This window comes from Mastomys coucha, unplaced genomic scaffold (genome assembly GCF_008632895.1).
Source record: "Mastomys coucha isolate ucsf_1 unplaced genomic scaffold, UCSF_Mcou_1 pScaffold18, whole genome shotgun sequence".
NCBI lineage: Eukaryota > Metazoa > Chordata > Mammalia > Rodentia > Muridae > Mastomys > Mastomys coucha.
In genome coordinates this window covers 106907152-106917304 of record NW_022196900.1, presented here as the reverse complement: position 1 = coordinate 106917304, position 10153 = coordinate 106907152, and the positions used below count along the sequence as shown (strand labels likewise).

Here is a 10153-nt window from a genome sequence, read left to right as displayed (position 1 = left end):
AGGAACAGAATCAACAAATGTTTGCATGTGTTATAAAAGAGGATTTAATTACCTAGCTTACACAATGGAGCTGGATGGTCCAATAGTGGCCATTCATATGCTGGAGAGGCTAAGAGTCTGGTAGGCACCTAATCAAGGAAGGAAGCTCAACAATCCAAACCAGTTATGACAGGCCTGGAAGCCTCTTGTAGAGTGGCTGGTATTAGATCCATGCTGAAAGGCCAAAGAAACTGGAGGGGGACAGGCAGCAGCAATGGCAGCAGCAACAACTGAGGCACTGAAAAGCATCTTTTCCTGGTACTGTTTTTCTTACCCTCTTTTCCAACTGGGTGGCAGTCTGCAAGGTGCTGCCCACGGCGAGGGTGGGGCCTTCCATGTCAGCCCTCTCTGAAAACATCCCAATGACAGGAGACATCCCACCAGTCCTAGATGTCCCCATAGGCAGTCAAGGTGACAACCATTTCCAACCACCACAGCCCCACTGCTTATCTATCAACTTGACATCATGCTTACTTTCCAGATAAAGCCAATAACTTGCAATCAATTTCCCAGGAAGTCTATTCACTCCAGATAGGAGAAAGCATTGGACTCAGAGGGACCAAAGGAGCCATTCCACCCAAATACAACTTGATGAACCTGTGAGGCTAACTAGGCTTATAGGAACATGAATAACTGATAAGAAGCTATGCCACTGACGTCTTCTACCCCCTCATATGCCATCCCCTAATATGAGGGAATATCAGTGGGCTCCAAATCTTGTAAAGGTACCACACAAGAAATCTGCTCCCTCTTCTGCAGTGTTCCCTGAGCATTGGAGGGAGTGACAGAGACATATGGTTTTCTTCCATTTAGGGCGGAGCATTGGGCCACTGTGACAGGATCACTTGTCAGCTTCCTCAGTATCTACCATGTACTGCAAGGCTGACAGCATAAAGAATCTTTGGATGTAAACAAATATTTAGCCGGGCAGTGGTAGTGCACACCTTTAATCCCAGCACTTGGGAGGCAGAGGCAGGCAGATTTCTCAGTTCGAGGCCAGCCTGGTCTACAGAGTGAGTTCCAGGACAGCCAGGGCTACACAGAGAAACCCTGTCTCAAAAAACCAACCAACCAACCAACCAACCAACCAACCAGCCAACAAACCCCCCAAAAACCCCAAAATTTAGAAGGCAATTTCACAAGCACATCATACTAGTTAGCAAAACAATAGCGCTTCCCCATTAGGATCGATGACATTCCCAGCCACAGAGCTTTTCTGCTGCTGCTTACAGTGCCAGATATGGAGCCCTCTCCTGTGGAGCAGGGCTTAAGTCCAATAGGAAAATGGTTGCACAGTCAACTGTCATGTCACTGTGTACAAGCAGACACAGTTGCCTGTAAAATAATCTTATCCCTGTCTAGCTTCTAGCTTCACATGAATGAGACTCAAACTAAGGTTTATTTATTAGGCTCTGTGAAATTACTGGGGAGTAATCCCTAACCCTCTAACAGAAGTCTGGCTACTATCCCAACTGTGCTTCTCAAATACTTGCTGTTTGAAATTTTCTAGGTTATTTCTGCTCCAGTGGAGGTATTTCACCCTGGCACATGCTGACAGTCTATTATGACTAATGGGGACCTCCTGTTCTCCCTGTCTTCTCTCCACTCCTCCCTCTCTCTCCTTATAGTCCCTGTGGCCCCCAGTCTGATAACTCAAATTTTACCTCTCTCTAGTCCCCCCGTCACTAGGTTTATTTAACCAATAAATAGTTTTTTTAAAAAGATTTATTCATTTATTTTATGTATATGAGTACACTGTAGTTGTATAGATTGTTGTGAGCCATCGTGTGGTTGCAGGGAATTGAACTCAGGACCTCTGCTTACTCTGCCCCCCCCCCCATTCCGGCCCAAAGATTTATTTATTACTATATGTAAATACATTATACCTGTGTTCAGACACACCAGAAGAGGGCATCAAATCTCATTACAGATAGTTGTGTGCCACCATGTCGTTGCTGGGATTTAAACTCAGGGACCTTCAGAAGAGCAGTCAGTGCTCTTAACCACTAAGCCATCTCTTCAGCCCCTAACCAATAGTTTTAAATTGGGGAGTAAGTTTATACAACAAAGTTTGCGTTTTGAGACAGCATCTCACTGTGTAGCCCTGGCTTTCCTGGAGCTCACTATAGACTAGATTTGAGTTCACAGAAGATGCCTGACCCTTGCCTACAGAGTGCAAGGATTACAAGTGTGCACAACCACACCCATCGAACTGTATTGTTGTAAAAGCTCAGTCAGCGCCAGGGCACTTTATTCCTGCCGCTGGAGCTATCCTCCCCCACCCCCAACCTGGCATAGAATAGGTACTTGCAATCAAAAACGTATCAGTAAACTCCACTAACAGCAATGGGTATTAAAAACAAGGTGCCCTTGAGAACAGCTAAGGTAAAACACTTCTAAGCCTAGAGCTCTGGGCTCAATTCCCAGCACCATACAAACTGGGTGTTCTGGAACACACCTGTAATTCCAGCACTAGGGGAGGTAGAGGCTGCAGGGTTAGAAAGGAGTTCAAGATGATCCTCATGACATAGCGAGTTAAAGGCTAGCCTGGACTACGTTAAGTTTTGGTTTATATCTTACAGGAGCAGATTTTTGGTATCTATATTATAATTTTCTCACTGAGTTCTCTTTCTCTGTTCCCACCCTTTTAAACCTTTGCCTCCCAGTGTCTCTGGCACAAAATAGGCACTTGAAATGTTATAGAAAGCTGGGCTAATGCCGCACGTAGATCCGCACGCCTTTTTTTTAAGTCTCTAGCTCCAACTATCCACCGCCCTTAGCGGCTTCACATCCGGAAATTGCGTAACCGAGCCACACGGACCAACCAGAACAAGTCCTTCTCTTATGGTGCCATTAAGTACAATTTGAACTGGTAGAATTAGCATTATTAGTTAACCAATCAGCAATGAGGTCCATTAGCCCCTCCCCCTCCCGTGTTGAAACTGTCTCTTCCGAACGCGAAGAAACAAGTTAAGGCGTCCTGGTCCTGTCAATTGGCCGAGCAGGACAGACGGAGGCCCCGCCCCAGCATTAGCCAATTAGGACAACCACCGGAGGCTCCGCCCCTGCTGGTGGCGGATCCCGGGGCTGCTGGGAATCTGGGCTTCCGGTTGGAGAGCGTTGGCGTCTATTCATCCAAGGCAGCCACTGATCTTGAGAGCAGAGAGATGTGCCCACATCCCGCTAGACCAGTAGAGAAGGGGCAAACGCCTAGGCCCGGTGTGCATCCTGCCTGAGTGCGCGTGAGTGAGATGCTGGGGTCGCCTCTGCTCGCCTCTGCTCGCCTCTGCTCGCCCCTGCAACCTGCACCGAAATCCGAGTTCCCATGGGGCGTGTGGGGTGGCAGGGTTGGGACAGGACAGGGGGTCTGATTTTGCTGGAGGAGTCTGGCCTGGGGTTGTAAGAGAAGTGGGAAGTGCTTCTTTATACTGCAGACATCTCTTCCAGAAGCAAAAGAAAGTGTCTCTGGGGCTGGAGAGATGCCTCAGCGGTTAAGAGCACTGGCTGCTCTTCCAGAGGTCCTGAGTTCAGATCCCAGCAACCTACTGGAATCCTACGTCCTCTTCTGGTGTGCCCAAACAAGTAAATAAATCTATTTAAAAAAAAAAAGAAAGAAAGAAAAAAGAGAGAGAGAAAGGAAGGAAGGAAGAAAGTGTCCCTGAGCTTAATGTATGAGGGATCAAAGCTGTCTGGAGAAGGGGTGGGGGGTGTCCCAGTATCCTAGCAACCCTGTGAGGGTCATGCTTTCCTAAGTGCAGACCCTTCACTGGGAGTCATATGTCAACAAAGGTTTAATTTACCCCAGAGCACAGCCAATAGAGCAGAGAAATGATTCCACCCAAGTGTGGCTTGGTGAACCAGTGAGTGTGTATTTGGGGTCACTGCAGGAACTTGCGTGACCCAAAGGCAGCTGCCTCACTGACCGCCCTATCTAGCATGGGTTCTGATCCACCCCTGCACAGCTTTCAGGCAGCTTCGTCGGAGAATCCTCTCCCTGGACATTGTTTAAATCAACCTTATGGAGGGAGCCTTAGGAATCTGCAACATTCTGAGGAGACTCTCTCTCCCCACCATGAGGGAGAAGTTTGAATGTCAGGGGAAGTAGCCACTGCACAATAAGCAGGAACCTACATTTTGGTTCAAACCCTGCTTCTGACATTTAGTTAGCTGTGTGACCTGGGGATACACATGCAAATAAAAGAAAAAGGAAGGAAGGAAGGAAGGAAGAAAAGAAAAGAAAAGAAGAGAAAAGAAAAAAAAAGAAAAGAAAGAAAAATGAATTGGCTAGGAGATTTGTGGCAGATAAAAAGCTTAATGCTTCTGATGTGTTTCAATGCCAGTTTCAGATAGCATAAGTCATTAAGCTTTGAATTAGTTTGCTGTACTACTCTTCTCAATATGATAAAGGGATCAGATTAGTATTAAAAACAAGTTTTTATATGTGTGTGGGTATAGGCAAACATATGCCATGACCCATGTATGGAGGGAGGTAAGAAGACATTTCATGGGAGTCAGTTCTCTCTACTCTGTAGGCCCTAGGAAAATGAACTCGGATTGTCAAGATTGGCAGCAAGCACCTTTATCAACTGAGACATCTCACAGGTCCCAGGAATCAGATTACACAGGAGGCCCAGTGGGGTTATAGTCTCTTGGCAGGCAAGGAAGCACACCGTGGCTGGGTTAGTAGTAATAGACATTAATCAAGTGCCGTACTGTGGGTTTAACGGTGTTAAACTGTGTTGCCCCAGTGACAGTATGGTGGGGTAAACACTGAGCTACCCTACTTCTCATGTAAGGACAGGAGAAAAAGGTTCATTTGTCCCAGAGCACAGCCAATAGAGCAGAGAAATGATTCCACCCAGGCGTGGCTTGGTGAACCGATGAGTGTGTACTGGGGTCACTGCGGGAACTTGCATGACCCAAAGGCAGCTGCGTCACTGAGACAATAAGTAAACGGGGTGAGGCTGCAGAGTGAGGGCACATCCAGTGATGTTTCGAATCTAGGCCTATGTGACAGGGCTCCTCTCTCATTTCTTCCTTTTTAAAATTTTATTTATTTATTTATTTTACGTATATGAGTACACACTGTAGCTGTACAGATGGTTGTGAGCCTTCATGTGGTTGTTGGTAATTGACTTTTTTTTTCTATCCTTTTTTTTTTTTAAGATTTATTTATTTATTATATGTAAGTACACCATAGCTATCTTAAAACACTCCAGGAGAGGCCACCATGTGGTTGCTGGGATTTGAACTCAGGTCCTTCGGAAGAGCAGTCAGTGCTCTTAACGCTGAGCCATCTCTTCAGCGGTAATTGACTTTTAGGACTTCTGCTTGCTCCGGTCAACTCTGCTCGCCCAGTCCATGCTCGCTCTGGCCCAAAGATTTATTTACTATTATACATAAGTACACTGAAGCTGTCTTCAGACACACCAGAAGAGGGCATCAGATCTCATTACGGGTAGTTGTGGGCCACTATGTGCTTGCTGGGATTTGAACTCAGGACCTCTTGAAGAGCAGTCTCGCCAGTCCCTCCTCCCTCATTTCTTGTCATTTCTGTTTTGACTTCAGGTGGAAGCTGGACTCAGCACTTCCTGTGGGTATACTGCAGCCCAGAGACAGTGAGTGACATTGCTGTGAAAGCCCGCATGCCCAATATGGCAGAGACTAAAGATCCCGTTCAGCTTCGACTGCTCAGCCTGGAGCTCCTGAAGCAGCTTTGGGCTGGGCACGAGGCCATGTGTCGCTCAGTGGCCAGAGCAGCATCAAAGGTACGTGGCCACCTTGGTAATGCCCAGGTGTCCAGGAAAGATAATTTATCCCCAGTGACTTATGTGCAAGCGTCCAGGGGTCAGCCTTTTCTGATACACCCATTTCATTGATGGTGCAAAACTGGGGCCTTGGGAGGAAGGGACTGGGCTGGGATACACCGAAGCCAAAGCAGAGTTCACACCTACGGGCTCACAGCCAGTCAGAGTGCCTGGGCACTGGGCAGGCTGCTTCCTGGGTAACCTGACCTGTTTCTTACAGCCAAACCTGGATTGTAGCAGCAACAACTTGCCACTGTCCCAAGAAACTTCTTCTGCTTCCTCAGTGGCCCACAGCTCACAGGACAAAAGACATATGTGGGATCCACTGGACAGTCATCGAGGTGACACGTTTGATGTGGCCTGGTATGACAAGGTCAGCTCCAGGGTGGCCTCTTTCCCACCTACCAAATGCCAACACCAGGAGCCCCAGGAAGGACTACAGCCCACCTCAGTACCCTTGCTAGCCACTCAAGGTCTGAAGGGCCCAGTGTCTTTGGGAGGACTAAAAGGACTGGGGCCTGACAAGACACAAGTCCCGAGGTCCATCCTGTCACGACTAAGCAAGCCATCTAAGGTAACTAAGTAGTTCCTGGAAGTCATGGGGGGGGGGCCTCAGTTTCCCTGTCTGACAGATTGTCCCTGGAAAAGTGTCTCTTGTGTGGGGTGAGGCTTCTAGAAGGACCAGTGTGATGTTCTCATTGCTATCAGTTCTTAGCCAGCATTTTGTAAAGATGGAGGCAAGCCTTATTGTACAGGTAGAGAGACAGGACTGGGGCCCAGGACTCTTCAAAGCCACACCTGAAATGAGTCCAAACTGACCTTCCCATTTCTGAGTTCCCCAGCTGAGGCTGGCACCAAGCTGGAGTCTAAGTCATGAGAAGGCGTGGTGTCCCCCTGTCATGGGACCTCTGGGCCAAACTTGCTCATCTAGCATTTGTCTACTTCCTCAGCCCAAAGTGACCTTCTCCCAGGAGTCTGAAATGCCTGAGAGCAGCTGGCACTCTAGGCCATACCTAGGCTGTGATCAGATTGCAGGTGAGGGGTGGGGGTTTTGGGTGAGGGAGGGCAGGGTTGTACTAATCTTAGCTGGACACAAATGAAGGTGAATGAATGAGCTAGTGAATCATGACTGCAGGCCTATATTTGAGCGTTTATGGAAGTGAGGTCCCCGATCCACACTAATGGAAGCATCTCAACTCTCCTGCTCCTCCTGGCTCCTCCTCTGCTTCGTTTCTTTTTCTTTTTTTTTTTTTTTCCAGTTTTTCAAGACAGGGTTTCTCTGTGTAGCCTTGGCTGTCCTGGAACTCACTCTGTAGACCAGGCTGGCCTCGAACTCAGAAATCTGCCTGCCTCTGCCTCCCAAGTGCTGGGATTAAAGGCGTGCGGCACCACTGCCTGGCTTCTGCTTTGTTTCTGAAAACTGAGTGTTAAAATGCATGCAGCAGAAATTATGCCATTTTAGCTTCTGGCTTTTAATTTTAACCATTCATTTATGAGTTTGCCTGTATATATGTCTGTCCATCACGCACACACCTGGTGGCTGTGGAGGCCACAAGGGAGTGGGAGAGGGTGGAATTGGAATTACGGGGGCGGGGGTTGTGAGCCACAGGGTGGGTGCTGGTAGCTGAATCCCTGCAAATCACCCAGTGTTCTCTTTTCATTTGTTTGGATCCACTGGGTCTCTCTGTAATTCCTGGCTGTCCTCATGGATCTCATGCATACACCAGGCTGCCCTAGAACTCAGAGATCCACGTCCTGCCCCTGCCTCCCAAGAGCTGGGAACAAAGGTGTGTGCCACCACTTCATCCCTAACTTAGTCTCTTCTTGTTGAGTATCCTGAAACTCCCTATGTAGAATAGCCTTCCTTGAAAACACAGAGATTCCCCAAGACTCTGCCTCCTAACTGCTAAGATTATAAGTGTTTCACCCCACGTAAAAAAATTTCCTCACCACCGGCGGTGGTGGCACATGCCTTTAATTCCAGCAGAATTAAAGGAGGCAGAGGCAGGCGGATTTCTGAGTTCGAGGCCAGCCTGGTCTACAGAGTGAGTTCCAGGACAGCCAGCAACCCTGTCTCGAAAAACCAAAAAAAAAAAGAAAAAAAAAAAAAAAAAAAGAAAAAAAAAAAAGAAAAAGAAAAAGAAAAAAAGAAAAAATTTGCTCACCAAACATATAAAATAAAATGGAAATTTTGAAGAGTGTCCTTGTCTCACATCCATAACCAAGGCCCTGGTTTCTACCCCCTCCTCTGTGTAGCCCCAATTCCTATCTCAGCCTTGTGACCCTCATAAGTCAGCTATGCCTTGGGCTCGGCCTTGACTTTGCCTCCCTTTTACATATTCCATGCACTGTGGCTAGTATATTCTCTAGAATTTGCTTAGTGCCTTTCTAGAATTTACAACTTCTCTTTGTCCCTGCTTTCCCTCACCTCTTCAGCCTCAAGGAGGAATCCTGTAAAAACTCGTCTGACCTTGTCCCTGAATCCTCTCAGACTCTGGGCTCCATCCCTCCACTCTCACCCTTCACTGTGCCCTGGCCATGGTCTCATCCTGACTGTTCCTCACATACCAAGCTCCTGACTGTTCAGGGCTTTCACACCTTCACCTACTGAGGTATCCTTTCGATTTGTCCCTGTGGCTTCCTAGATCTCATCTCTGGTCACCTTCTCAGACCTCCCTCGGAATGTCCACCTGTGGCATGCAGCCACTTGGCTCTGGCCTCCAGCTTCCCAGCAACTGTCCCTATTCAGTGTTGTATCACAGAGTTCCTTGGTGACTAACTCCTCTTTCACCTCTGTACCATGTGGCTTCCTCAGAGAGGGAAGCCTCCCTGTCTTTCCCCAGCTAATAAGTCAGCCAGGCTCCTGCATGTTATCTCTGCACTGGGAAGTGGGGACAAAAGTGTTGAGTTGGGCCGGGCAGTGGTGGTGCACACCTTTAATGGGAGGCAGAGGCAGGCGGATTTCTGAGTTCAAGGCCAGTCTGGTCTACAGAGTAAGTTCCAGGACAGCCAGGGCTACACAGAGAAACCATGTCTCAAAAAAACAAACAACAACAACAAAAAACCCCCAAAAAACAAAACAAAAACAAACAAACAAAAAAAGTGTTGAGTTGGAGGCCAGCCAGGGCTTCATGGGACCTTGTCTCCAAAACAGAAGTAAGAAAGGAGACAGGCCCGGTTCAGTTACGTAGTTACTGTCTCTAAAATAAATATAACAAGTGTATGGTCCCTGTTAAGGGCTCTGTGGAGACGCTGTCTGTGGACTGCTGACTACAGCAAGGGAGGATGGTGTACAGACAGAGCAGGCACTAACAGGATGTAGAGTCTGAGGGGCAAGGTGATTCAGCTCATCCACTGCTGCTTTGCCCACCCCAGGGTCCCTGGACAGTAGCCCTCCAGTCACTAGTGAACCTGAGGCCTTCTTCTCCATGCTGCAGAGGTTTCGAGAGAACAACGAAGAGGATTGTGTTTGCAACTCCCCTGAGTAAGCAGGGGTGCACAGGGCCTGTCCAGGGGTTGGGGGAATCCATCACTTGTCCGCAACTCCCCTGAGTAAGCAGGGGTGCAGGGGGCCAGGCCAGGGGTTGGGGGACTCCATCACCCATCCACAACTCCCCTGAGTAAGCAGGGGTGCAGGGGGCCTGGCCAGGGGTTGGGAGACTCCATCACTCATCCACAACCCCCCTGAGTAAGCAGGGGTGCACGGGGCCTGGCCAGGGGTTGGGAGACTCCATCACTCATCCACAACTCCCCTGAGTAAGCAGGGGTGCACAGGGCCTGTCCAGGGGTTGGGGGAATCCATCACTTGTCCGCAACTCCCCTGAGTAAGCAGGGGTGCACGGGGCCTGGCCAGGGGTTGGGAGACTCCATCACTCATCCACAACCCCCCTGAGTAAGCAGGGGTGCACGGGGCCAGGCCACAGGTTGGGAGAATCCATCACTTGTCCTGGTCTTTTCTCTCCAACCTCAGAGCTGTATTCCCAGGCCTGCAAGAGAGCAGTGGTGTGGAAGAGGACCACGAGTGTGAGTGGACACTTCCACCAGTTCACTCTGAGCTGTAGACTCAGGGATGGCAGCCTGGTGTCTAAGCATTGCGGGATCCACCCTGGCTTAGGGCTTTGACTGGCTTTGGTTCTGCTCTTTATAACCATCTCCTTCCAGAAGCTGCCCCTGAGAGGACATTTCTCCCTGAACTTACATGTGGAACCAAGACTTTGGGAGGGAAGATGCTGGGAACAAAGGGGCTCCTCAATGGATGGCGTGGCTTGTGTACTAGGGACAGCCCTCGGCTCTGGAAACAAATCCCC

At 48.8% G+C, this 10153-nt stretch overlaps 1 protein-coding gene across 2 annotated transcripts; it reads left to right on the top strand.

Moving 5' to 3' along the window:
- Positions 1-2980: 2980 nt before the first annotated feature.
- On the top strand, positions 2981-9937 carry Miip (migration and invasion inhibitory protein). 2 transcript variants are annotated; one of them, XM_031379415.1, is made up of 6 exons: positions 3087-3281; positions 5608-5807; positions 6067-6420; positions 6797-6881; positions 9222-9330; positions 9817-9937. In XM_031379415.1, exons 2-6 carry the CDS (start codon positions 5685-5687, stop codon positions 9905-9907), a joined length of 762 nt encoding a protein of 253 aa, XP_031235275.1. In that variant the 5' UTR covers positions 3087-3281; positions 5608-5684; the 3' UTR covers positions 9908-9937. The 2 variants fall into 2 exon arrangements, with proteins under 2 accessions (XP_031235276.1, XP_031235275.1); XM_031379416.1 differs by lacking the exons at positions 6797-6881; positions 9817-9937 and adding an exon at positions 9613-9685 and having other exon boundaries at positions 2981-3281; positions 9222-9340.
- The last annotated feature ends 216 nt before the right edge of the window (positions 9938-10153 follow it).

Excerpts from the sequence above, each read along its gene's own strand:
- Miip (XM_031379415.1), top strand. The coding sequence starts at position 5,685 with ATGCCCAATATGGCAGAGACTAAAGATCCCGTTCAGCTTCGACTGCTC. Across the intron at positions 6,882-9,221 it reads AGGCTGTGATCAGATTGCAG|GGTCCCTGGACAGTAGCCCT; the intron begins GTGAGGGGTGGG and ends TGCCCACCCCAG. Across the intron at positions 9,331-9,816 it reads TGTGTTTGCAACTCCCCTGA|AGCTGTATTCCCAGGCCTGC; the intron begins GTAAGCAGGGGT and ends CTCCAACCTCAG.